We start from the raw sequence: 27,206 nt of genomic DNA on the forward strand, positions 1-27,206 counted from the left end.
TCCCGGCTGACATCGTCCCACAGCACCCTGAGCTCGGCGGGTACCGAGAGCTGCCTCAGCCCGGACGCGGGCAGCCGGGAACAAGGCCCGCAGCGGCGCAAGTCCCGCCCTGGCAGCGCCTTGCAGCCGGCCATCCTGGCCAGCAGAGCCGCAGCCGCTGGCCAGCTCCGACCCGTGAGGAGCCGCCGGGCCCGCAGCGGCCTGGTGGGGCCTGAAGCGGTGAGGGCCAAGCACAGAGGGCCGGACGAGGCTTTCCCTGCCCACAGTGCTGCAGGCTCAGCAGCTCCGGTGCTCCTGTCCCAGCTGCTGCTGCTGGGGGAAGCCCAGTGGCCTCTACAAATCCCCAACTCTCCTTCCAGGCCTCCACGAGGAAACCAATTCCTGTCCCACGGAGAAAGGCCTCTCACCGTGTGGATAAGGAAACCCAGACGGAAACCTGGGCACAAGAAGTGGATTCAGCTGTTCAATATGCTGAGCAGGAGACACAGACAGATACTGTGGCAGAAGAGGAGAAAAATTCAGCTGCTCCCCTCATGGTTGACCAGGAGACTGAAACTGAGACTCCAAAACAAAAGAAGAGTTCAGCTTCTTTTCAAATCACTGATGAGTGGACACAGACCAAGGCCCACAGCTCTGCCTCCTCCACAGGCACTGAGGCCCTGGCTCAGCAGCAGCCATCCTGCAGGGCATTCTGGCGCTCCTGCACGGCTGGGCGGCCTCATGCTGCCAGCGCCCTGCAGCCACTGCGGCCCGAGCGCAGCACAACAGAGAAGTGGGGATGGACAGCACTGCCGCCCTACTCTTGGCCATGGCTCATTGAGATGAACCGCTTTTAATAAAATATTTCATTTCTCTAATTTTGCCCCTCTTTGCCTGGTCTATCAGAAGAAAGTCGGCTGCAAGTGAGGCCCGTGCAGAGCAGGAAGCCCCTGAGCTCCTCCAGCCAAGCAGAGCCTGTGCCCTTGGCCTCCGCCAGGCTTCAGGTGCTCCAGCTTCTGTGGTTGAGATCCCTGGGCTGATGCTGGTGGCCAGCCTTCAACTGAACCCTGTCAGCTCCCTCCCACCTATCTGCTTTGAAGTGAACATTTCAGATCATTCATTTGGTGAGTTTTCCCTGTGGCTGCACCTCCTTAGGTTCATGAGGAGCCTTCCCAGTGTGGGAGCATCTCTTTTTAAGACCTGCCTGACTGCTTTTGTACCACTTTGGGGAGTTCCTCTTGGTGGTGTGTGGGCAAAGCTTTCCTCCTAGTCCTATCATCATAACATTCCTGCTGTCCTTCCTAAGGAAACAACAAAACTACAGCACTGCCCTGAGTGCTCTCTGCTCCCACAGAGGAGAGAAAGCCAGCCAGGGACCAGCTGCCCCATGAACAGGCTGGGGGTGCTGGGACCAGACAGGGCTACCCCGACATCTGTGTTTGGGGATCACTGGGCTTGGCTGCAGAGTTCCCAGCACCAGGGTCAGGCAGGAACAGCGGAGTGTCCCTGGTTTTCCAGCTGTGCAGACACATGGGCCCTGCAGGTCTCACAGGCCACTTCCCCTCTCCCTTCCCTGAACCACAGACTCAGGCTGACATGCACAGAAATCTGCCTGGACACGAAAAAAAAAAAAGGCAGGAGCCAGGGAGCCTGATGCAGGTTTTTTCTGTACATCAGTGTTTTTGACACCACAGCCTGTTGCTGCATATAATAAAACAGAAATCAGAAAGAGCAACCAGAATACACACCCAAAGGCAAAAAAACCCTTGGCTTAAAGAAGGTGCTGCCGGGCCCTCGGAGGGAAGGCTGGCAGCGGGGCTCCAAGGGGGAAAACGCCTGCCCTGGCTGGGGAGAAACACAACACAAAGAAAAAACGAACCAACAAAAAAACTCACCCAAGGCTCCCGCTGCGGAGCGGGGAGAGCCAGAAATCCCCCGATTGTCCCGACCTCAGTCCTGTTAGCACCTGTACAATAAAACTGTACCGGCCCCGAGGCAGAGCAGCCCGCCCGCACCCGCGGCTGCACGGAAAGCCGCTCCCGGGACACCGGCGGGGCGCGGGCCAGGGGGGCGGCTCCTGCCGAGGGGACAGGGCCTGCGGCGGGGCACAAGCTGCCGAAGCGGGGGACGCGCTGGGGGCCGCGGGCTGCGCCTGCCCGGGCGGCACCGCCGGGGACAGGGAGCTGCAGCACGAATGAGATGGAGGAGGAGGCACGGGAGGGGATGGAGCAGTGGGGCCGGCTCCCGGCTGGGGCTGAGCGCTGGCAGCAGGAGCCAGTTACAAGGGCAAGGGAAGGGGCTGTGCCCTGGCTTGTTGGCAGGGAGGGACGGGAACCCCTGGGCTGGAGAGGGGCGGAGGACGGCCTCATCCCACAGCCTGGAGCTCACCATCACAGTGATACAGACTCAGCAAAAACAAAGAAAACATTACAAATTAAATACTAATTAAATAAATACTATGGAAGACATTGGGAGGGGGAGGGCAAACGGAGAGGCGCAGTTCCGTAGGGTCCGGCGGGGAGGGGCGGCGGCTCGCACCCCTCGCTGAGCCCCGCGCTGGGGGTTCCGTCACCCACCGGGGCTGGGTGAGGCGGCGGCGGCAGCGACCGCCACTGCTCGTGGGCGGGGGTCCTTGGGAATGCCTTGGAGGCGAGGGTCCTCCCTCCCCAGCTGGCGGAGACCCTGAGGAGAGGAGGAGCGGCTGCTCTAAGACTCGGGTCCCTGCTGCTGGCGCTGAGAGAGCTGCTTCCCCTTGGTCCTTATTATTGCCTCGTGATGCCGGGAGTGGCCTGTCCCCGTCAGCTGCTCCACGCCTGGTACTCCACCACCGAGCCCAGCAGCTGCAGCAGCTCGGGCTCGTAGTGCACCAGCTCCACAGTCTCTGCCGCGCCCAGCGCCAGCTCGGGGCTTGCTGGCACCTCCTCCTGCGCCAGCACCTGGCTGAGGGACACCTGGCGCTGGAACTCTGCCCGGGGCAGCGTGGCCACCTCGAAGTGCGGGAAGCGCGCCTGGAATATGCGGGAGGACAGCTTCAGCCGCTTGAGCACATCAGAGAACAGGAACCAGTTGCAGGGCCTGCGAGGATAGCAAGAGCACGGTGGGTTATAGGAGTGGAGAGGACTGCAGGCACGGTGCCCTCCCCCCGCCTCCTGCCATGCTGGCACTCCCCTCTGGCCCTGGCACTGTTCTCCATGTGCTGCTTCCCCTCAGGAGCCCACGGACTGGGGTTTGATCACGGCCTCACAGGTCACAGCTTTTTAAAACACTTGCAGCCAGGCAGGGACAGTGATGTGAAAAGCCCTGCCTTCAACAAGGTCCTGGCAGCTTCCCTGCCAGGAACAGGCCACATGGTCAGGAAATGGAGCTTCTGGTGTGGTTTACTGCTGGAGGGCATGCTGCATGTGTCCCTCTGCATGGACAAACACTGGCAGGCACAAAAATTTGTTGCAGAGAAGAGTGGTACTTTGGTTGCTGCCTCTTCCAAGTCACCCTTCTGCCCCAGCAATAGCCACTGTGTCACAGGGGGTGCAGGTGGGAATGGTGTTCCAGTGCTGGGACTGATTTAGCCCAGATGGAAAGGAAACCATCTCAGGGCCATAAGTGTGAGCTGCTGCTGAAGGAACACGGGGCTGGAACTAGCAGGATCACAAGGATGAGAGAGGGGAGCTTCCTGACAGGCACAGCACAGAGACACTGAGGGCAGCGGTATGTGCCTGGCCATGGAGGGTGGGGGGAACCCTGATGAGCCTTCCCTACTCCCTGAGAAATTCCAGGCTGTGCCAAGCCAGGCACTGCCTCCCCAACTTCCTCAGTGCCACAGCCACACCTTCCCTCTGCTGTCCAGAGCAGCTGTGGCTGCCCCATCCCTAAAAGTGTCCAAGGCCAGCTTGGATGTGGCTTGGAGCACCCTGGTCTAATGGAAGGTGTCCCTGCCCATGGCAGGGGAGTGGAATGGGATCAGCTGTAAGGCCCTTCCCAACCCAAACCATTCTGGGATTCTGTGATGATTCTATGAAAAAAAACCCTGAGATACACGAGCAGCTATTAACCCCACTGGAACAACCGAGCTGCTGCTGCCCGTGCCGGGGCTGCAGCCACGCATGGTCCTGCCCAGGGCTCAGGGAAAGGCACTCACCCCCGGGCCACAGACACCTGGAGGTTGTAGCTGGGAAGCAGCGGCTTGTCTGAGAACTCAAACATGAAGTTATCTGCTTCTTGCTCCTCTTCCTCCTGGTCTGAGCTCCCTGGAGGGTTGAGCAGCAGGTCGCAGCCGATGCTGTCCTTCCCCTCTGCAACAGGACAGAGGTTGGCACTGCTCAGTCACACACCAGGCCCATGCTGGTACCTCCTTACCACTGCCACAACCCCACGGGCACCTTCCCACAACATTCCTGCAGCCATGTGAGAACTGCACCCCTCCTGCTCCCCTCCAGCCCCTCGTCCCAGAGGAACATGAAGCAAGTGCTGGCTGCTCTTTAGATTGCTCACTGGCCATCCCCAGTCGTGACAGGAAACTCAGGTGTGCTCTGGTCCCACAGGTGGGACAGTGCACAGTCTGCACCATCAGCCACCCCACTGGTAGACCCCAGACTCTCTCCAAAATGACCTTGACCCCTCTCCCATGCCAGCACAGATATCCTCAGCCTGGAAGAGCCTGGAACAGCAAAGAGGGAGGTGGGTGTAGAGAGGCTTTGCATGCACAGGCCCTACCAAGGAAGGCACAGCAAGCACTCTGCTCCTCAAGAGCTTCTCCACCCAAATCCCACCCTCGGAACCTCTGGCAGGTGATCCAGGGCAGCCAGCACCCATCTTAGTGAGGACAGCAAGGCTGTGCCACCAGAGACTAATCCAACCAAGCACCAAGCATGAGGGGAAATTTAAGGTGGATATACAGAAGTTCTTCCCTGTGAGAGTGGTGAGGCCCTGGCACAGGCTGCCCAGAGAAGCTGTGGCTGCACCTGGATCCCTGGAAGTGTCCAAGGCCAGGTTGGATGGGACTTGGAGCAACCTGAGACAGTGGAAGGTGTCCCTGTTCATGGTAGAAGAGTGGAATAAGATGGTCTTCAAGGTTCTTCCAACTCAAACCAGTGCATGATTCTATGACTTAGAGATTTTGCCTGGGTGTTCCAGGAGGCATCTGAGCTCCAGGAGGATCTGTGTCCAGAGGGGATGGAGAACAGCAGGCTGGATCCAAAACCATTTCAAAACAGGTAATTTTCCTGTTTACCAATCTGAAAAGCTCCTGTTTAAGAGAAGCTTGCTGCCTGGATTTTATTATGAAGAGGTGTGAATAGTCTTAAGTTTGAAGAGTGGTGTTGTCCCACTGAGATAATATAGGAGATCTCCAAAAACTCCCAGATTAGAGAGTTTAGATTCTACAGAGAGCAGCAAGACCCAATGTGTCCCTCAGCAAATAAACCAATCGTGCAAAAGTTCAACCCCACGCACAAGAGAAAAGGCTGAAAAGAAGAAAATCTTCTGGTGTGCCGCACGAGGAAGCTTCACACACCCAGCTGCTCACCCAGCACGAGTAGGATTCCAACTGAGGAAAACAGCAGATGACAGGGGACACTGGCTTAGGCAGGGTCTTGGGGAAAAACAGTTATTTCCTAGTGCTGCCAAGGGAAAAAAAAATCCCTAAGAAACAGGGTGCTGAAATCGTCCAAACTTGCTATAGAATAGGACAAAAATAAGTGATGTGATTATTGATCCAATGTTGCTGCTGGCAAAGCTCAGATGCCATCCCTGAAAAACCTCAGATATCCTGAGCAACTCAGAAAAAAATAGTTAAATGCATTTAATGTGGCAAAAATAGGGCTCACTGTCTGTCCTGAAAGCTCAGTCCTGTCTGTCTGCCCATGCAAATGCTGGGCCAAGGACAGGAACATTCTGTACCACTGAGGGAGACAATCAGGCACAACAATGCCTGTCCCAGGTGGCGACAAGCCCCGGACTGGGGCTTTGTGTCTGCAGCTCCAGCAGCACCAAGCGCAGGACACTGATGACTTTTCCACACCTCAGAGATCCCACACCCTGGCTTCCTTCATTATCCTTCTGCCCCCAGAGAGTTGCAGACCTCAAGGAAAATGTGGACAGCATTCCTGCCTCAGAATAGGAACAGCTCAAGCAGGGTTTGGGATTTCTCCTGTATCCTGAGGGATATACAGTGCTTCAGCTGCTGGAGCTGATGGAAAGGGAGATTTCAAAGGACTGATCCACGGGAGGAGGAGAGTTGTTTGCTGCCTGTGATGATTGAGAGTAGCTCCCTTATTCCAGAGCAGAACCAGGTACTTCCCTGCCCTGGGCTGTACCTGTTCCAGGTGACCCGAGGTGACTGCTGAGGTACCTGAGACAGGAAGTGACATTGCAGGACACACAGTAAACAGGCTGCAAAGAAACCAGCCCATGTCTCAGGCTTGGGCATCCTGGTTTTTCTGTGGCTCTGGCAGTGTCCAGCAGCAGTGCCTGGCACAGCACAGGTGATGAGGGGCTGGCACCTCAGCTGCTGCTGCTGTAAACTGATCCCAGGAGGATGGGGAGGAGGGTCCCTTCCTGTGCCTGCTGGAAACTGACCTGGCAGGGTAAGGGATCACTTCCCAGCTCTGTTAGCTCCTGCCTTGCCAGACAGCCTCCCAAAGGCAACACTGGGAATGCCCCATGGATGGGGCAGCAGGAAATCAGTGATGAATCAAAAGGAGTAGTATCTTTTAAAATATTGCAAAGAACAGCTATTTTTCTTTGTAAAGGCTTGTGACAGCTTTGAGAGTGAGAAATTCTGAGGAAGGAGGCTGAGGTTGAACTGTTCCCTTGGCAGGGCTGAGGTGCAGCAGCCTACAAATACTGCTCTCAGGAGTGGAGAATTTCTCCTGTTCTGGAATGGAAAGACATCAGGGTCCTCCAAAGACAAGTCCTCTTCCAAGAGCACCCTCCTGAATGTATCAGATTTGTTTTTGTTTCTAGAAGGATGTTGGAATTTATGGAGGTGAACAACTACAATCAACAAGCAGTCTCTCAGCCTGAAGTGTAAATGCTCCAAGTCCTTATGGAGGGCTTGGGACCACTGAACTTGGAAGAGGCTGGAGGGAATCCAGTGTGCCACAGGTCCATGCCAGATCCAGAACATCTTCCACTGTAACCACAGTTTTGAAGAAGTGACAGTAAAGGCAGCAGTCAGCCCTTCACTGGGAAAAATGCCTGGTGTTGTAAGAACAGGACCTCCCCTGGATGAACATCTCACCTCCAAAGCAGGGGAGAGGGATGGGCAGCTCTGGGAACCTGGAAGTTCAAGACTTCTACACCTTGAAGGAATGAGTATGTCCTTCACCTTCCTTGGTGACCGGTTAGCAGGGGAGCAACAAGGACTGCTACAAGAATGACAAGCTTGGGATGGACAACCAGAGACCCTGAGGAATCAGCAGCAGCACCTGCAGCCCAGTCCCGCACTCGAAGGGATGCACATATTCAGCCTCCCAAAGAAGTCCCTCCCAGGAGCCACTCCCAGCATGTGTCACCACAGCAAGGTCTCTACCCAAAGCGTGAGTAGAGATGGATGTGGCCAAACCCGAGGTAATGACATGTTCTCCACAGCCTCACTCCTGCTCTGCTGCCACCAACCCAGCCTGCACTGCACTCACCAAGCACAGAGCTGCTGTAGAAATCCCAGGCTGTCCGAGGGTCTCCGTCACTGCGGCCCTGCAGATCTGACAGGTAATCTAGAGAGACAAAATCCAGACAGTTAATGGCTTGAAGCATCCTCCTGGTGTGCACATCCACAGATCCAGGGGGAGCTGCTTCACCCCTGCTGCTTCTCCCACTTGGGCATTACAGCAAAAGCTGAACCACAGCTGCAGGAAGGGTGTTGCTGCTCAGGAGCGGGCATTGCCCCAGGCCCCCAACCAGGAAATGGGAGCTGAAAAGGGAAAACAACAGACAGTGTGAAGTGGCTTGGAAAGAAGGACTTGTAGAACAGTCCTGAGCTCCAAATCACCATCCCCAAAACCTGTGTGAGTAGTTGACCCTAGAGGTGCTCACACAGCAGTGGGAAAAGAGAGTTTTGTCAACACTGGGGATTTTCTGTCTTGTCTCTGTCTGGGAGCCACCTCTGGCTGTCCCTTCCTTGCTGCTGTGGGTAAGCCACAACAGTGCGTGTACACAAATGGCACCAAACGTGACCATAGGGATCCAAAGCAGCCCCTGCTGCCAGCAGCAGTATTTGGGCAGGGCTCTTTTGCCATAGAAGGCAGCATTATTTGGCAACAAAAATCTGTTCCCTTAGGTTAAGCAGTGGAACCAGGGACTGTGGAACAGCATCTCCAAGCAGAGCACTGTCTTCAGTCGTGTGACCACAGCGCAGCCATCTCCTTGCATACTGAAAACTGACTTTTATCTTATACAGGAAACACATACAATTCTATAATTCAAGTTTGGGTGGTAAAAACATGCTTCTGTGACAGGACGGAGCTAAAGACTAAGTCATTTTCTGCTCAGGCCCTTTCACACCCAGATTTGGTCCTGTATGCTGCCAGAGGGGAAGGTCTGGAGCACTGTGACATCAGGCCTGGCACCTACCACAGAGGAAGCTCTTCATCACATCGCTGGTGGCCAACTTCACTGCTGTCTGCCCAGAGTATGTGGCCAGAGTGGGATCAGCACCATAGGAAAGGAGAAGCCACATGGTTTCCAGGTTGTCATTTGCTACTGCGTCATGGATAGGCCTGCAAGGGCAGAAAGGGACCGGGATTTCGCTAAGGAAATGCTCTGGTTTGGGTTAAGATCAATTCAGTGATGACCAACCTGAAGAACCCACTGTGCTCCCTGCCCCACGCTGTGCTGGCTCACCTGGTGCCATCCTGGGCGCTGCAGTTGACATTGGCGCCGTGCTGGAGCAGGATGTGCAGGATGTCAATCCAGCCGCGGGCACAGGCCTCGTGCAGGGCCGTGTACCCCGCGTTGTCATGGTGGTTCACATCACTGCTCTTCTTCTGCAGGCAGTACAGCACCACGTCCTGCACAGCAAGAGCAGACTGTGACAGCCAGCCCGGGCAGGGCAGCGGGGGCACAGGCAGGAGGGCACAGGACTCACCTTGTAGCCCAGGCGAGCTGCTCGCTGCAGCAGTGTCTCCCCTGCGTTCTTGTTCACAATCAGCCGCCGCGCTCCGGGGGGAACATTCTGGGCTGGGGGCAGCTCAGGGGAACTCCCTGGGCTGGCCCGATGGGACTTACAAAGTGTCCACAAGTCCTGGGGCTTCTTCGGAGAGCACATTTTGGGCTGGTTGCAGCAGCCTTTCCCCTGGGAAAGAAAGGAATACAACTTGGCACATGTGGCCATGACTTGTGGGAGTCCCCTTCTCCCCTCACATGTTCCCCTCATCTGTTCAAGCCATACCTTCCCCTCGTCACAGATCCCTGACAGGTGTTTGGTTTTACATTTGCGTTTTCCTGATGGTTTCTCTAGCTCTTCTTGGACAGGAGAGGTGTCGGAGTGCTCCAGGAAAAAGCCATTCCGAAAGTCCGTGTGTCCTTGAGGTTTCCGGGGTGATGGGGAGAGCCTGCTCCTCAGCTGCAGCTCTGTGCCTTTGCCCTTCCCAGACTCCTTCTGCTTCCGGTGCCTGCAATCTAAAGGAGAAATGTGAACGAGGGTGCAGCTTCTGTAGGTACCACACCGAAGGTCACCCAGACCTCTACCACCAGGCAAGACAAACTGCCCATCTCTGAGAGCTGCACAGAAATCAGAGAAGTTGTGGCTGCACCATCCCTGGAAGTGTCTAAGGCCAGGCTGGACATGGCTTAGAGCACCCTGGGATAGTGGAAGGTGTCCCTGCCCATGGCAGGGGTGGAACTGGATGAGCTTTAAGGTCTCTTCCAACCCAAACCTTTCTGGGGTTCCATGATTCTAAATCCAGCCCCAGGGCAGGGACACTGCAAGAAGGAGAAGTAGAGGAAACACACAGATTCTCCCATCTGGGATGAACTCAGCATGTACATGAGACACCCAAGGAAAGATGGGAGCAGGATTCACTGGGATATTTCTTAGAGGGGCAGGACAAGCAGGAGCTGTCTGTGAACACTCAGTGCTTACTGCCTAAACACAACAGGCGTGCTTTGCCCTCTCACATCTTCCTCTGAAGTTAAGGAGCACATTTAAGTTTTCATTAACATGCATCCAGTTAAGAAGCATCAGGATTTCTCAAGGGAAATCCAGCCTTGTCTTCCCTGAATGGAGGAATCCTGCTCACCCAATCCTGCAGCAAGAGACTCACAGGCACTCCATGAAAAGAGTAAGAGATCAGTTAAAAAGAGACAGAGGAAAGGACTTTGCACTGCACAGAGAGAACTTCAGGACTCTACTGCCACTGGAGGTGGCTCAAGGCCACAACTTCTGAATCCAAACTGCAGCAGGTCCAGCCTCTGAGGGAAGCTGGACAGACAGACAGAGACTCATAAGATGTGTGGTAAAGCTGCTGGCAAACCCTCCTGAATGCCACTGCAGAGCTCCTTCCAGGCTCCCGTTCTGAACAGGAGGCATCCCTAGAGTGCCTGGGTTGCCAAGACACCAGGAAGCCAACTCGAAACTTTGTTCCTGGTCTGCCAGAGGCTCCCAGACACCGCAGGATAGTGTAACGCTGTGCTGGAGCAGACACCAGCTGCTGGGAGGACAGCAGCCACCTCTGCTCCCCACAGCATCTCACCAGCACCTGAGGAGTGCCAGTCTGAGCTCCAATGTGGCAGAAGGCAGCAGGGCCATGGCCACTTCATGCCCTCCAAGAGTACAGCCCAAGCATGCAGAAGGCTGGCACAAGTGCTGCCCATGACAGTTTGCCCCCCTGTCACCTGTGTGACTCTGGACTACGAGCCACAGGCAAGCAGCAGCACACACCGAGCATGGCTGGACAGGTGCCACAGCCCCGACTGTCCCTGCACAGGGAGAGGGGACCGCAGAGACTGCTGCCCTCAGGGGTGTGCTCACCATGGATTTAGCTTTCACAGAGGGTCTGGCAGTGGCAGGGGAAGGTGCAGGAGCAGTGGCAGAGCAGAGGTGAGCACAGACAGGCACAGTGTGTTCCTCCTCATGCCTACAAACCACAGAGGGGTATCCCCCATCACTGCACCCTTGCTAATCCTCTCGCCCTTGCGCTCCCTGGTGCAAGTTTGCAAGTGACCCTCATAGAGCAAGACAAAGCCAAGAGAAGCCTAGTTGGATCAGGATGGCTCCACATCCCCCTGTGTTAGCACAGATAGCTGAGCATGGCTCCCAGGGACCCTGCTTGTCCAGAAATCCACTGTGCTACCTCGCCCCATCCTCATTTTCCCATGCCCTCTATCTTAAGCCAAGGGTAAGATCAGTGTCTAATTAGCCACATCAATTGCTGTTTACTGCTTTGGAATTTACTGTAAATGTTTTTGAAAGACGAGTTGGTCAATTGCAGCAGCCCACGCTACAGCCACCAGGTCATTAAAAGTGAGGGAGTTTCATCATTACAATAAAAATAATGAAAACCAAATCCCCCCCAAAATTCCACACATTAAAAAAAATCTCCTCCTGTGGTCCCCAGTTTAGTACCTGAACCCCCTTCCCAGGTTGTACCTGCTTTGGATTTCCGCCTCCGGTGGGGATATCCCACTTGCTCCTCCTCCCGCTCAGTCAGGTATTCCCCTGTCTGGTATTTCCGACTTTTCTGCCGTCTCCTTTTCTTCCTTTTGATGTGGCCATCCTCCTCCTCCTCCTCCTCCTCCTCATTGGGCTCCCACACCTGCCTGGGTGATTCTGCTCTCCAGGGCAGCTCCCGGGTCCTCCTCGTGTGACAGCTGCTCCTCTCAGACACAGACCTGTCCCTGTCCCTGCGGCTGTGGCAGCGCGATGTCCTGTGGGATTTGCGCAGCTTGCGATGTTTCAACGATGTCTCCTCCTCCTCCTCCTCCTCCTCTTCCTCCTCCTCCTCTTCTTCTTCCTGATCCTCCTCCAGCAATGGCAAAATCTCCGGACCACTCACATCACACTCTCCCGTCACACCAGCAGAAGAGCCAGCATTGCTTCCTGCAAAAAAGTGGCATTTCTAGCTGACAAAAAAGCCACGAGGATCCACAAGGCAAAGCCTCAAAGCAGGACAAAATGCACGGACAAGGTGAAGTGAGAAGGGAATGCAGGACTGTCACCGGGAGCCTGGGCACCCACTCACCCGACTGACTGCGCGTCCGGCTGCTCAGCACCACCGGAATGAAATCCCGGAAGTTGTTCTTGGGCTTCTTCTCCAAGTAGCCTGTGAGGAAAACCAAACCATGAGAAAACAGATCACAGACCTGTCATGTGGGAAGGGCAGTGCAGTGTCACCATAGCAGGGGCTGCTGTGATGGCCCAAGGCTTTAAACCAACAGAGGTTGGTTTAGACAGGCCATAGGGAAGTCTCTGAAAATGAGGGTCCTAAAACACTGGCACAGGTTCTCCAGACAGGTGGGGGATGTGCCATCCCTGGAAACATCTAAGGCCAGGCTTGGCCAAGAGCAACTTGACCTAGTGGAAGGTGCCCCTGCCCCTGGCAGCAGGGTGGAAAAAGATGAGCTTTAAGGTTCCTCCCAATCTCCTCCATTCTGGGAGTCTGATCATGCTGCAGCTCTATTTTGGATCCCAACCCAGCTCCAGAGCCCATTTGGCTTCAGGAGAACAGCAGTCTGGCCCCTAGGGCAGCCTGATGCCACAGGAACCCACTGCCATTCCCGACAGTACCTTCCTCGTGGCTGTCTCCACGGTGAGCCGGAGATGGGCACTCTGTCTTCGCTGGCCTCCTACGCTTGCGCTTTACCCCGAGGCTGTTGTGATCCGTGATGGAACCCGGGCTGCCCCGGCCTTCCCGGCCTGCCTGCTTGCCAAGCTCATGTGGATTGTCGTGGTGTTTTTGCCACTGTGAAAGGAGGACATGAGCTGAAGCTGGAGCTTCCCACTGGCTGAACTGGAGCAGCACAAAAAGGACAAAAGTCTATCTCCACTGATTATGCTGGCGCCCTCCAGCTTTTTTGACAATCCAGATACATTTCTGCCCTGGACAACCTGCAGCACAGGTACCTCCCCCACAGCCAGGCAATGCCCAGGAGCACAGGTAGAAAGCATTGTGCCCTCAACTGTCCCCCCATGAGAGCTCCCTCCTCTCCCCCAGCCCCACCTTTGCCCTGACCCAGCAGTCCCAGCCCACCCTATGCACCTTCCGGCCATGCACGCTCCGGCTTCCCGACTTGCTTGGGGACTCCTCACTGTCCTGGCCTTGGCACTTCAGTCTCTTGTGGCTCTGCCTGGTGTCCCCATCGTGCTGCCGTTTGGCCTTGCAGCGTGTGCCACCCTCCTGCTTGATCTGCCCCGTTCCTTTGAGCTTGGCCTCAGCGAAGGCCTGGGGAGCCGCCCCGGCATGCAGGCAGGTCACCGAGGGAAAGGACACATCACACTCCACTCGTTCCTTCTTGACCCTGCACAGATCCACCTGCTGCACACACGGCAGGGGCTCCGTGGCCGGTGGCTCCTGGGAGCCCTTGCAGCCCAGCTCTTTGCGCTGGCCATCCGTGGGCACCTCTGGCACCATCCGCAGGCCCTGCTGCCCAGCCGCTGGCAGGTCATGTGACAAATACGCCGCTAACACTTGGTTTTTGGGTTTTGCATCTGACTGTTTGAGGCTACAGCTCCCCTGGGGAGCCTCAGTCTGTGCGTTGCTCTCCTGACCGCAGTCAGACTCTGGCTGAGTGCACTCCTGACTCTTTGGAGCGTTGTCCAGCTTCCCCTTCCCCCCTTTCCCATCCAAAGCACTGGTATGGAAAGCTGGACCTGCCTCCGGTGGTGCTGGGTTGGTCGGCTCCTCGCAGGGCTTGGGCAAGGCCCGGCAGCTCTTGCTCTTGGCCGCAGCATCTTGTTCACCCTCCGGCAGGCTCTGGGCGGCCGCACTGGGCTCGGCGGGCTGCACGCTCGGGAATGCCGGCAGCACGCCTGCCCCGGCTGTCTTGCAGGGGCTGCTCTGGTTCAGGGGCAGCTGTCCTGCTGTGGAGATGCCGATGGAAAGCAGCGGGGTTTGATGGTACGGAGACCAGCCCAGAGGCAGAAGTTGAGGATTGGAAGGTTTTCCATTGACGGGGCATCGCGGGTACACGCTTCCCTGGACAGGATTCCAGGTGGCAATGTCCTTGGACTGACACAAAGGAGCTCCTGGAGCAGCTCTACCATGAAGAAGTTTCCTGGCAGGATCCTGCTGTCCTTCCGTGCCAACCTGGTTTGCTTTCTTCCCACAGGGAACGCTGGCACTGCGGGGCTCGCCCTGGTCAATGATGGAGATGGGCTCCTGCTTGGGCAGGTGGCGTGGGTCCCTGCTGAGGCTCACGCCCACATCCTTGCTGAGCAGCAGCGAGGCCGGCACCGGGTTGGCGACACCGACGTAAGTGCCGGGGATGGTGCTGATGAGCGTGGTGTTCTTCACCCAGGAGCCCTGCTCGCCGTTGCGCAGGAACTCAGGAAAGATGACCAAGGGTGGGGTGGTGCCGAGGCACGAGGTGACGCTGCTGCCCGTGGCCTGTGCCGCACGCTGGGACTTGGAGAGGACGGTGGTGAGCAGCGCTTTGCCGCTGGTGTGCACGGGGGTGAGGATGGGCATGGGAGGGGTCTTGCGCTGGCTGGGTGGAGGCAGTTTCTGGCGGTTGGACTTGGAGGAGAGATCAAGAGGCATCTCACTGCACTCCGGGGATGAGACCATCTCACGCTCCAGCTGGGGAGGGGACTTTAGAGGAGACAGGGAAGTGGCAGTCCCGGGCGCATGTGGCTCGGGAGCTGCCGGGGCTCTGGCCTGCACAGCTGAGCCAGAGCAGGGAGCAGCGCTCCCCCCTGTTGCTGGTGCTGGTGCTGCCGGCAGAGCCTGGCTGGAGGGCAGGGCCAGGCCGGTGCTGGACAGGGAAGCGCTCTCAGCAGCAGCCTGGGCACTACTTCCACCCGAAGGTGGGGGACAGCTGAGCTGATTCACTTCCACAGACACCACTTTGGCATCTGAAGCCAAGGGCCTGGTGACAGAGAAGGTGTAGGGGTAGGAACGCAGCTCTGGGGAAGCGATAATACCCGGTAGGCAACGCTCGTGCAGGTAGGAAGGCAGGACGGGGAAGGTGAGCGTGGAGGAGACCCCCAGCGTGGCTGGGAGTGTGGCCACGCTGAGCGGCTGCCCACAGCTGGGAGGGGGGATGTACACCAGTGACTGGCTCGGGCTCAGCACAGCCCCAGCCTGGAAGGACAGAGGCAGTTTTTGCATAGCAGGGGCCTGAGAGGGGGGAAAGCAAACCCTGTTCAATGTGAAGGTGGCGGGGCTGGAGGCAGAGGTATTGCAGCTGGAGACAACCACAGACAACATCCCTTCTGCCAGCACGCCTGGCCCTTGTGCCGCAGTGCTCGGGGGGCTTTTCTCGTTCCCAGCAGGTTCACTCTCTGGAGCCACAGAGCAGGCTGGGGCAGCATCAGCCTGCTTGTCGCTGGGAGGATCTGCTGGTGTCCAGGCAGCATCAGCACCACTGCTCTCCTGCTCCACAGCTCTGGGGGTCGCTGGCTCCTGCCCTCTGCCATCCCCCTGACCTGCCAGAGGGCCCAGGCTGTCGTCAGTCACAGTCTTTCCCACACACTCCAGGTTTGGGTTGGGATCGGGTGGCTGCTCCTCCAGTTTGGGTCCAAGCTTTTCCTCCACCTTGCCATCAGCATCCAGCCCCTGGACACTGCTGCCACCACCGCTGACTGCTGTGAGCTCCACCTGCAGCAGGAAGGGAGAAAGTGTTCCTGGGAGCTGTGCAAGTGGCACCCAGGGAAGCAGGAAGGATCTGCCCACCCTGGACCCAGAGGCAAAAGCAGCAAACAGCTTTGCCTCACTGCATGTCTCTCAAAAAGGAGCCGATGAATCCATTAGGGAAAATGCTCCTGCTTGGCCTATTCCATCAGGGAATGGCCTTCTTGGACTCAGCTGTGCAGGCAAAGAACTCACCTCGGAAAGGCTGCTGCTGACACAAAACTCTTGAGACCCCAAGTGCTGGGAGCTGCTGGTTTTTGACTCCTCATCAGAAATGGGGGCTCTCCTAGGTGAAGAAGAAGACACAGCATTACAAAACCCCGAAATACCCTTCCGGAATCGCACCCCTCTCTGTGCCCCTGTGGGACAGTGGAGCAGCTGTACACCTTCCTTACCCATGGCCACCCAGCCTCATCATGGGCCAGCCCAGCCTTCCCCAGTGTCACAGCCTGGTGCTGCACACCTGTTCCTGTCCCCTTCATTTTCCATTCTGTCCCACCACACCTTTCCATCCTCCCCTGAGTCTCATCCTGCTTGTCTTTTCCCCAGCAGGCACCTCCTCATTCCCATTCCTTCTATTTCCTCCGTGTCCTAGGACCCCCTGCCCAGCCTAGCTGCCAGTGGGGTTCTCCATCTGCTGCCAAAGCTCTCTGGGCTCAGGAGGGCTGGACAGGAGCAGAGAGCATCCATGGCCATCCCAACGTGCCATGTGTTGCTGGCCAGTGTCTGGACCCTTCATCTCTGGAATGTGATTCCTCAGTAGAGGAAGGAGTGTCCCAAAGAGGTCACAGTCCTTGTCCTGTCCAGACTCTCTAGTCTGGACAGGACAAGGACAAGGACTGTGACCTCTTTGGGACACTCCTTCCCTGATGGTATTCACCGGACAGCCCTTCCCCGCTGTTTTGCTTGGGACAAGCTGCTAGTGCAAGCACAAAACAGATCAAGTTTGGATTCTGTTGATGACATAATTTCAGACAGATTTGCTTCCTATGTCCTGGGTTTTCACAGCAATCACAGAGCTGTGGGCACATGATTTGTCTTTGGACTCAGTACCCCCAGTGCTGGGGCCCTGTTACGTACCCTTAGCATCAGGACCTCATTCGGGGCTGCCTCAGCCCTGGGACTCTGCTTCATACCCCCAGTGCCAGGAACATTCTCTGTACCCCGTGCAGCAGGACCCTGCTCTGTTCCTGCTCCGTATGCTCAGCCCCAGGACGCTGCTCTGTAGCCCTACTGCTGGGACTGTGCTGTAGCCCTACTCCTGGTGCTGTTCCGTGCCATCCCCACCGACCTTCCGCTCAGTGACAGCCCGCTCGGTCCCTCCGGGGCTCCTCCCGGCCGTCAGAGGCCGCGGGGCGGGGATGGCGGCCGGGGCCAAGCCTCCTCAGCCGGCGGCGGGGGTGAAGGGGACGAGAGGCCGGAGGGTCTCGGGGCTGCCGGGGCCGGAGCGAGCAGGGGTCCCGGGCTCGCCGGGGCGGGATCGGGGCCGGAGCGGGGCCGGAGCGGGCGGGGGTGCCGGGGCTGCCGGGGCCGGAGCGGAGCGGGGCCGGGGCCGAGCGCCAGGGGGAGCCCGAGCGCAGCCGCCCGCCCGCCCGCGGGGCCCGCCCGGGCACGGCGCTCCCGGCGCTCCCCGGTCCGAAGCTCGCCCGCCGCTGCCCGCAGAGCCGACGGGACCCCCCTGCCCAGCTCCCCTCGGCAGCCCCGGAGCAGCCCTGAGGGCGGTGCGTGGTCTCCGCCCGGCCCTGCCGGGGCTGCTCCCGGGGCAGTGCGCGGTGCCGCCCGCACAGACGGGGCCCAAGGAACGAGATGAGGATCGGGGACAAGAGAGCGCCCGGGCGCAGCCCCCCGGCCTGCCCAGCCATCTCAAAATTTGACGCCTATTGTAAGCTCGGAGCAGCGCCCAGATGCTCGGCGGGTATCGCCATCGGAGCCCTTATCTGCGGGACACAGAGCGCCCGGCGGTGCTGCGGGCGGCAGATCGGCTCTGCCCGAGCCAGACCCGGGGCTCGGCCCTGCCCACTGCTGATGCACCGGCCTCGAGGGACGCCCGCCAAAACCCTCGGCACCCGTGGCCAGCAATGACAGCCACACGCTGCCTCTGTGCACATAAAACTTCCCTGGCTTTGGCAAATGCATGGAACAGACGCAGTGGCCCTGAGGAAGCCACAAACCTGTCGGTTCTGAGAATAAGACCCCGAGCCACGGGAATCAACAGGCAATGCAAAGCGACAGAGCTTGGCTTGATCGATCCTACGTCCCAGCCACTAATTCTCCCTAATCTCCTCTTTGGTGGCAAGTCACAACCCTCCCATCTGATCATCTGGTTGGCACAAACCCTCCTGGGTCACCAAAAGCTTTTAGTTCAAGCTCTTTCCCTTCCTTGGCCATCGAGAGCACAGGTAGGGAAGCCAACAGCACATGCAGACAACTTGGTCTTGTCAGCACCAAAGCTGTGGAGGTAACGTAACCACACAGGGGCAACAGATCCTCTGCCGAGACCTCCAGCACAGTCCTTGCTGGAGCGGAGGATGTGGAGACCCTCCTGGAATGCCAACAAATCCAATACATCCAACTCCTCCCTGTGGCTCATCTGCACTTTGGACCATTTTAGATCCCAGTAAAAAGGGGTTGAGTCAGCATCAGCTCCCTTCCCAGCCTCTCCAGATCCCTAAGTGGCTTCCTCGTGCCTCCTTTGCCCTGCCCGCCACCCACGCACCTCACCTCTCCTCGTTGAGGCCACACATGCGAATCCGCTCTGTGCTGGTCCAGTTGTGCACCCCGCTGTAGAGAGGTGCTGTAGAGATCATGACAGCTGCTCCTCACCCTCCAGGATCTGATGGGGCTCCAGGGACCACTCTGCCTGCAAAAGGAAAACAGTGGGAACTCTCCCTAGGCTGATCGATTCAACCGCCCTTTGAGCAAACTCGTCCCCAGCTTTGCTGCCAGGCAGATGGGGAACAACGCCCCGGGATGCCACAGGTCTGGAACTGGGCTAGGAGGAATCAGCAGTGCCTTTGGACAGAATCCACCATCCACTCACCCTCTCTTAAACAGTGTTATTGCCACTGGCTACCACAAGAATTTCACACAAGTGTCTTCACACACTCACAATCCTTTGAAACATTTCCCCCATTTTTTATCTCCCTCCAGAGGAACCTCCAGCACAAGAAGATGCCAAGCAGAGCTATACAAGGTGATGGTCCTTTACAGCACTGAAACTTCCAGGCTGCACAGGACTCTCCTAAAGCAGCCCATGGCAGGTCCTAGGGGCAAAGCCTCAAACAAGGAGGGTCTCTCCACAACTGAGGGCTCCTGGAGGGAGCAGAGGATTGCCAGCGGTGCTACCAAGGGTTTATCCCCTCCTTCTGTGAGGAAGGTGCTGGTTTTCTTTGGAGTTATGAGTGGAAAACCTGAGGGAATCCAGAGATTCAGGAGCATCCATGAGGCAGTGTCAGCTGGGTGGAGCTTTTCAGGGGAGAGCGTTGCAGCCAATCGTGCAGCGCTGGGTGTTGGAGCATTGAGAAGCTCTGCTGCTCCAGGGAAAAGGCAGAGGAAGAGAGGATCTCCTGTGCTAACAAGTGGACTCGGCCAAACCAAGCAGGACTGACTGCAAAAGGGAGAGAGATGCTGTCAAGGAGGTTCAGGGAATTCCTAAACCCTGAAGGTAAAGCAGGCACAGAGCCACGGCAACGCTCTCAGTGCAGCGGTGGGAGTGGGAATTAGCTGGAAGCAGCACGTGATCCCCAATCCCTGCCGGCTGTCTTTTGCCTGACAAACTCCTGGCGACACCAGCTCTGCACGGGACGAGCAGCGGTCTGTGCCATGAAAGGAGCCCCGCGGGGAGCTGGGCCAGCAGCTCAGGGGCCGAGCCGCAGGGCTGAGCGGCTCCCCGAGCGCAGCTGCCGCCCGGTGTCCTCGCCGCAGCCCGAACGTGCCGGCGGGGATCCTCCGAGGAGGAAAAAGGGGCCAGGCACACGGCAGAAACGGGGGCAAGGCAGCTGGTGTGCCAAAGAGAAACCGACGGACCCATCTGCACGTACGAGGGCACAAGTGCACAAACAGCGTACGGAAATCAGAGGTCAGGGGAAGAGGGGAAACCTGCTAAAAACACACACTGTGTGAGACGGGAGAAATCCTCCCGATGGGGGAGACGGGCAGACGCCAAGGCAGAGAGCAGGGTCATACCCAAAGAGACCGAGGTGGCTTGGAGCAGGAAGGGGAGGAGTCTTTCGATGCTTGGAGAGAAATGCAACATAAAGGAAATAGGGGAACAAACAATCTGCGGGGATTTCACCATCTTAGGCTAAACTGAAAGAAGGGGAGGAGGAACGTTCTGCCCCCAAGCACAGCAGCAGGACAGATGTCCCAGGAGGAATCAAAAGGGACCTTCTCTGCAACGGGAGAAGGGGATGCGTGCAGCTGCACGACGTGGAGCTGGGGACAAGCAGAGATCAGGCGTGAGCCCGGAATAGGTCTGGCAAGGGAGGAGTGCTAACGGGGTGCCACGAGGAGCTGGAAGAAACGGCACGTTTGGAGTCCTCAAGTAAGAGCTGGTCAAAAGGGCCGGAACGACGGCCACAGGAGGGGAGCTGGGAGGACACAGTGACAGAGATCAACACTGTTTCGTGGATTCTTGGCCTCTATCCTCTACAGACGATGTGGGACACATGCCAAAGACAGGCATTTCACAGGGAACGAAGAACAGAAAAGAAAAATAATCCAGAGATGAACTCAGAGAAGGAATAAAACAGGGGCCAAGCACCAGACGTGGGTTCAAACACAAACCAGTGGAGCAACAGCATTCTTAAAAAGGCAGACCAGGAAGTTTATGGGGAAATGCAGGGATGAGCAGCCTCCCCATGCAACACTGAACCACAGAGAGCAAGTGCAGCCTCCCTGGGTCAGAACACTCTTAGTCGAGTCGGCACAAGGAAAGCGAGCAGATCTCCCATCTACACTGGTGCAGTTGGAAGCAACATTAAAGGGATGTAATTAAACTCATAGGAAACCCTTGGAGAACACAACTAGGGCATGGCTTCACATGCCTGTCTTCAAGCAGAAGAAGCTGTTGAGAAACTGTTGAAGCCCTTCTCTCCCCTCACCCCTTCAGTCATGTCACTGAAGCCCTGCAGTATCCCCGTAAACCTGACCAGGGAGTTGATCTCTGTTTAAAACACTTTTTCTTTTTTCTTTCTTTTTTTTTTCCTGGCTGAACTGGTTTTAACCCATACCAGCTCCTAGATCAGCTTCACCAAGACGGAGAGAGGGCAGAGCCTGGCACAGACTCGACTTAATCCACAACGTCTGCCAAAGGAAGTGTATACGAAACCACAGTCTTATTTTGATTTAGCTAAATAGGTGCTCAGCCAATTCTAATTAACGCCAAAGAAAACGAGTTTAGAATGGAGTAAGAACATCGAGGCATTCTGTGTGGGGAAGCTCATATGGTATTAAAGCTCCTTCACCTCCCCAAACAAAGCGTGCCCTAAGAACTGCGAGCAAGGAAGGTGCTGAACACGCTCGCCTCCAATGGCGAACCCTCTGAGAGGTTTGCAATGAAACTACTATGGCGAATTAAAAAAGGGGATTTTGTTCATTAAGGCAATACATCTCACCGTTTCGCAAAAGGAAACGATGCTACTCTGCAAACCTGCCTCTTCCAGGCTCCAGGAAAAGCAAAGTAGATGTTTTCCTTGCAGTGAAAGTGCGCTGTTACTCAGGTTAGTGATGACTTGGCTACCCATGGAAGCTCCCTTGGATTAAGTCAAGAAATTACTCTTCTGAAATATTGCTGTACAGTGATGGAAACAAGTTTCCAGAGATTAAGTTCTTCAGGAATGGACATTTTTTAACCATTATCTATTGAGAAGTCCTCCTTGCAATGAAAACCCAACAGCGCCAAGACAACCATCATTTCAGGGCAGGCTGAGCAAAGGTTCCAGGACAGGCTCCCCCAGCACTCACCTACCAGCTCCCACTGCTGACAGGAATTAAGCCCATGCCATCTCCACGCTGACTCCTGTTAAACCCTGTCTGTTCCCTGGCTCTTGGGGATCCCAGCTTGAGCTGCCTGAAGTGAGGCTGCCTAATTGTTTCCTGCAGCCCCTCAAAGTCACACCTCCCACCCCAGCGTTAATGCAGCAGAGGGGTTGCAAAGTAGATTCTGAAGCCATCCCGCTGCAAGCCACCCTCTCCTCCCAGTGACAGCAATCCCTTGGCCCGATCAGGTCCCCAGCCTCAGTTTCTCAAGTGCTTGCATTGGCAAACACGCAAAGCAACTTCTCAGGCTGGCACCAACCTGCCAGTCACAGATAGCCGAGGGTTTGCTTCTCGCCGGGGAGTTTGGTGCTGTTGGTGTTTGCCCTCACAGATGTCACAACTATGCTGCCACCTGGTCTACCTCACTTTGATCAGATTACCCAGAGCCATGACCTCCTCCAGCATCCACCTTATGGCACCTGTAGTGCAGCCAGGCCTACCAGGGCGGGAAGGGGGCTTTTCCCTGCTCCTCCCAGAGACAGCCTGTGCCAATCAGTTCTCCACGGTGCAAACACATCCCTCTGCAGGACCATGCTGCCTTGATCTCCCACAAAAGGCTTTCCATGTATTTTCCTGCTCTGTGCATTTCCAAGTACTAAAACCACTTGGATTTCAAGGCACTTACCCTTCCTCTCTGCCATGCCAGCCCCAGCACATGAGCTACGCACCGAGAGATGGGCAGTGTCCCACTGCACCCTGCCTAGGCAGGTGGGAGCTGACAGCTACTGAAACACCAGCAGCCCCCCCAGCACAAGGATTCCCTCTGCCTGCTCTGGACAGGCACATCATCCCCAACACAGGTGTGAGAGCACCAAGCAAAGACCCAACAGGCAGCAACGTGCTCCACTGCTGGCAACAGGAACTCAGACAATGGCACGAGTTCACCCAGGGAGAACATCAGCCTTGCCTTTCCCCCTGCCTGAGTGGCAGCCACAGCACGAGCTGACTCCAGGAATCCCAGCATGGGTCACTTGGTGCAGCTCAGCTGCTCCAGAGCCTTTCTGGACACAGTAAATGCTGCCCAACCAGTTGGTGCCTCCGTCCATGCTGGCATTGAGTGGGCCCGTGGCACAGAGGAAGGAAAAGGACTTCCCAGCCCTAGGGTGTGGAACAGAGAAAAGCTACCACATCCCTCGGCAGCAGGAGATGGGGAGGATGCTCTGGTTGCCCTCCCACAGCACCATGTGGCTCCTGTGGCCAGGGGACACTGCGGAAGGCCGGGAGCAATGCACTTTGACCCTGGAAACACACCCGCGGGAGATACCTTTGAAACATTCATTCCCAGAGCAGCAAAACCTGTCAGGAAGGGGGTTTTATCCCCTGGATGGCTACAAAATATAAAATGAGGTCAGCTGCGGGAAACTCGGGTGGGATTCAGCGCTGGGAGCACAGCTGGCCGCCGTGGCAGGAGCGGGAGCAGTGGAATGAGGGGCAATGTGCCCTGCAGCTCTCCCTGGGGTCAGCTGGGCCAGAAGGGAACGGTCTGCACACACAGGCAGGTCTCCCTGCCTTGCCATAGTTTGTTCACTTTGGCAATTCTTCGTTGCCATTAGTAACGCAGGCAAGGAATTCTATGTGTTTTGATATGGGATGGTCTGGCGTCCATCAGAGGTGCAGAGGGCCGGAGCAAGCACTCATGCCCCCGGCACCTCGGCTCTGAGCACCACTTTGGAAAAGCCGGTGGAGTAAACTGACGGCAAAAAATTAACAATGAAATCAAAAATTAAATCAAAAAACCTATGACGGCCCTATCACAGGACTCGCAGCGGGCACGACATGCAACGAGGGAAAAATTTAAACAAGAAAACTAAATAAAAAGAGAACAGACTATCTTACGTTATATTATCACTCATGCAGAGGTCAGAAACTGTGGGAGAATGGACCAGGAATGACAAGAGTGGCACAAAATGCAGCAAGGACGGGCCAGGCCACCTCTGGGGCTGTCTGGGCAGAGCGGTGCCCGGCGAGGGCAGCCCCGAGCCGGGTTTGGTCCCCGCTGCCTGCACAGCCGCCCCGGCCGCTGCAGAGCTGAGCCAGGCTTTGCCTACACGCATTTGCTTAAGCTGATTTAAAGACACAGTAACACCACACGTAATTATAGATCCTCGGCACGATGAATTGGAAATAAAAAAGAAAAAATCCATCCCTATTTCAGAAAAAAATAAAAGTTTGCTGCACACTGGGCAGTGCTGCGATAATTGGTCCCAGCTGCTGGACAACTGGTGTCACTAAACCCTGCCTTGTCTGCAGCAACCAGGCTGCCCTCACCAAAGCCCACAAATTTTTAAGGATTGAAAAAGAGCTATTAAGGGATGATAATATTAAAAAATGTTCCTGACAAGGTGCACATCATCCAAAACCCCAAAAGCAGAGCACAGGCTCCTATACCTGGGAGCCAGACTAGTAGTGCTCCAGAGCCCAGAGGTCCCAAGGGCAGCTCTGAAGGCCAAACCCCGCTGGAGCCCGGGCTCTGACACCTGGAATGTGTCTCCACACCCAGGTGACAGCAATGCAGTCGGTGTCCTCGACTGGCGCCACGGAGCCTCCAGCCAGTGCTGGCACTGGGACCACCCAAACCCAAAGGGTGGCCAGGGCAATGGAAGCAGAGCGGAAAGGGAAGGGAAGGAAGGCAAGAGAAGACAGGGAAGGGAAGGCTGCTACAGACAGGGCCAAAAAGATGCAGAGGAGCTGCGAAGGGCACGGGATGCACCGGCCCTGCCCTAGCACTCATCCCCAGACTCCAGGGGATGAGGGTGCCAGAGAGCGGATGCTCTGTGACAGGAGAAACTCAGTTCGTCTCTATTTCAGCCTGATGGACCTTCTCCCGGCGCTGCTCTGAACCGGCCTCACCCAGACTGGGATGAGGGTACCGATGTCGCTCGCCGAGGAGCCAGGATCCCTCCCGGTACCGGCACGCTACCGCGGGAGGGCTGGTTTCCTCCCCGGTGAGGGCGGCAGGAAGCGCCGCCTCCCTCGCCCGGTCCTGCCGCTGCCCGGCCATCACCGTGGGCACGGGCGGGGGACCGGCCGCCCCCGCCGCCCCGCCCCGGGCGTCGGGGGGCGTCGGCACGGAGCGGCACCGCCCCGGCCCCGGCCGCAGCCCGCCCCGGGTCCGGGTCCGCGCGGGTTCCCCGGCGAGCCCCCCGGCCGAGGCGCGGCACGTCCCGCTCCGAGCCCCGCGAGGCCACGGCACGGCCCACGGCCCCGCGCCGCCGCCGGGGCCCCGCGGGGCGGGCAGCCCCCCCTGCCCGGGACACGGCGGCCTCGCGGCCGCTCCGGGGGCTTCGCCCCGCACGCCGCAGCCTTGCCGGGGGCTAGGCCCCGCCGTGCTGCCCCGCGCCCGCTCCCGCAGCCCCCGGCTCAACAGTTGCCCCCGGGGCCGCTCCCCGGCGGAGCGTCCCGCAGCCCCGGCAGGCGCGGCCGGGCCCCCGCGCTGCCGCACCGGGGCAGCCCCGGACATGGAGGTGGCGGCGGCCGCGCTGCCCCCGGGGAGGGCTCTTCCGCCACCGCCCGGCACCCGGCCGGCCGGCACCCGCAGCCGAACCGGCCCCGGGCACAGCGGCGGCCGGGGCGGGCTCGGGCCACGCCGCCAAACTCTACGAGCGCCCGGCGCCGCCGTCCCACCGCCGCCCCGGGAGCGCCGCGCTGCGCGGCCGCCCCGCCCCGCCGCGGGACCCCCCGCACCGCCCCGGCAGCGGCAGGTGCCGCCGGTGCCGGAGCCGGAGCAGCCGTGCCGGGCAGGGCAGCGGCTCCGCCGCGCCGTCGCGGGGCGGGGAGCGGAGCCGCCGGCGCCGCCCGCTGCCCCCCGCCCGGCGCTGTCAGTGCCCGCCGCGCCCCCGCCGCTGTCCCGCCGCAGGACGTCGCCGGTCCCCCCAGCCCGCACACCCCCCCCCGCGCCGCCCCGCCGCCGCCCCCGGGGGTGTCCCGGGACCGTTTCCATGGAGATCCCGTCCGGACGGCCGGAGGGGGGGTCGGGCCACCCGCTCCCCTCCGCTTGCCCCCGTGTGCCGTGGGTGCGGGGCGGAGCGGGCCCGGGGTGCCCGGGCAGCGGGGGCCGGGGTCCAGCGCGGGGCGGCGCGGGGCGGTGGGTACGCACCTGCTTCCCGAGGCGGGCGGGCGGCGGGGGGCGGCGGGCCGGGGCGGGCCCCTGCCCCAGGCGGCGGGTCGGACCCCGGGCGCTGCGAGCGGCGGTTCGGCGGCAGCGGCGGCGGCGGAGGAGACACTGGCAGCGGCAGCCGGAGTGTGAGGGCGAGAGCGAGCCGCGGCCGCGCGGGCTGCCGGGAGCCGTAGTCCGTCCGCCGGGGCCGGGAGCCGCCGAGCCGCCCCGCGGACTGCGGGTCCCGGCGTGCCGCGCGCCCCGGCCCGCGCGGGGGGGCCGGTCCGGAGAGGGAACGGGCGGGCGCGGGGAGGGAACGAGGGAGGGAGCGCGGGGAGGGAGGGAGGGGGCTCCGCGCCCGGCGCGGCCCCGGGAGGGGCGGGGGTCGGGAGGCCGCCGCGCCCGGGGTTCGGCACGGCACGGAGCGGAGTGGCTCGGCACGGGGGGAGCCCAACGCACACACGCCCCGCACACACACACGCCCGCCCGACCCCGCGCCGGGGCACCGGCTCCCGCACCGGGGAGCGACGCTCGCTCCGCACCGGGGGGAGGAGAAGGATGGAGGAGGAGGCGGCAGCGGGGGCGGGCGCTCGCTCCACGCCCGGGCAGCGCCGGGCGCCCGACAGCGGGCAGAGCCGGACGGGCAGCGCACGGCGAGCGCGGCGCACGCAGCCCCGTTGCCCGCAGTCTCGATGTCCCCAGCCCTAGAGTCCTCAGTCCCGGTCCCCGACGCCCCGCTGCCCCCCGCCCCGTTACCCTCCGCCCGGTACCCCCCGCCCGGTGCCCACCGCCGGGCGCGGCCGTGGGAGGGTGGGTGTCCCCGGGCGCAGCGGGGCCGGCCGGTTGAGAGAACGCGGACCCGCCTGTCCAGCCCAGGTGGGCGTGTGGCCCCCACCCCGGCGGCGCTGCCGCTGGGTGACCCCCCCGGGCCCGCTGCCCCCTCCGGCTCGATACCCCGCGGGGCGCGCAGCGCTGCGGGGCGGGGGTCGAGGCGCCTCCCCCGCGCCATGCGGGACATCGAGCGGCACGGCACGGTGCGGCGGCCGCAAGTTTGTCACCGGTCCCCGCCCGCGGCACTGGGGCCCGCAGGCCCGGAGGCCGCCGCACCCCCCGCGGTGCCCGGCCAGGCCCGCTCCGCACCGTCCCGCACCGCCCCGGCGCTGACAGCCTCGCCCGGCCCGGGGCCGCGCCGCCCCCGGCGCCCGCACGGGCCTCGGAGACCGGCGGCCTCGCAGCGCCCTGGCGCGGCCCCGCCGTGCGGGCACCGGCTGCCCGGCCCGGCCCGGCCCTGCCCGGCCACGCCGCCC

General features: G+C 59.2%; 2 protein-coding genes across 2 annotated transcripts; both read right to left on the bottom strand.

The window, feature by feature from the left end:
• Positions 1–1,634: 1,634 nt before the first annotated feature.
• BCORL1 (BCL6 corepressor like 1) lies at positions 1,635–25,941 on the bottom strand. The gene is made up of 14 exons (XM_058032909.1): positions 25,900–25,941; positions 18,486–18,624; positions 15,960–16,050; positions 13,173–15,731; positions 12,701–12,875; positions 12,156–12,236; positions 11,564–12,013; positions 9,365–9,594; positions 9,062–9,268; positions 8,818–8,984; positions 8,548–8,693; positions 7,614–7,691; positions 4,115–4,268; positions 1,635–3,054 (listed from the first exon to the last, which is right to left on the bottom strand). The coding sequence occupies exons 2-14, from the start codon at positions 18,569–18,571 to the stop codon at positions 2,778–2,780; spliced, it is 4,701 nt and encodes a 1,566-aa protein (XP_057888892.1). The 5' UTR covers positions 18,572–18,624; positions 25,900–25,941; the 3' UTR covers positions 1,635–2,777.
• LOC131088710 (collagen alpha-1(I) chain-like) lies at positions 24,592–26,908 on the bottom strand. The gene is made up of 2 exons (XM_058032956.1): positions 25,900–26,908; positions 24,592–25,796 (listed from the first exon to the last, which is right to left on the bottom strand). The coding sequence occupies exons 1-2, from the start codon at positions 26,906–26,908 to the stop codon at positions 24,592–24,594; spliced, it is 2,214 nt and encodes a 737-aa protein (XP_057888939.1).
• Between the last annotated feature and the right edge of the window lie 298 nt (positions 26,909–27,206).

Source organism: Melospiza georgiana, chromosome 12 (assembly GCF_028018845.1).
Source record: "Melospiza georgiana isolate bMelGeo1 chromosome 12, bMelGeo1.pri, whole genome shotgun sequence".
NCBI lineage: Eukaryota > Metazoa > Chordata > Aves > Passeriformes > Passerellidae > Melospiza > Melospiza georgiana.

Coding starts and splice junctions, on each gene's coding strand:
- LOC131088710 (XM_058032956.1), bottom strand. CDS start 26,908: ATGGCGCGGGGGAGGCGCCTCGACCCCCGCCCCGCAGCGCTGCGCGCC. Junction 25,797..25,899: donor CCGCCCGCCTCGGGAAGCAG/GTGCGTACCCAC, acceptor CACGGGGGCAAG/CGGAGGGGAGCGGGTGGCCC.
- BCORL1 (XM_058032909.1), bottom strand. CDS start 18,571: ATGATCTCTACAGCACCTCTCTACAGCGGGGTGCACAACTGGACCAGC. Junction 12,014..12,155: donor CCGGACGCGCAGTCAGTCGG/GTGAGTGGGTGC, acceptor ACTTTTTTGCAG/GAAGCAATGCTGGCTCTTCT. Junction 9,269..9,364: donor GGATCTGTGACGAGGGGAAG/GTATGGCTTGAA, acceptor TTTCTTTCCCAG/GGGAAAGGCTGCTGCAACCA.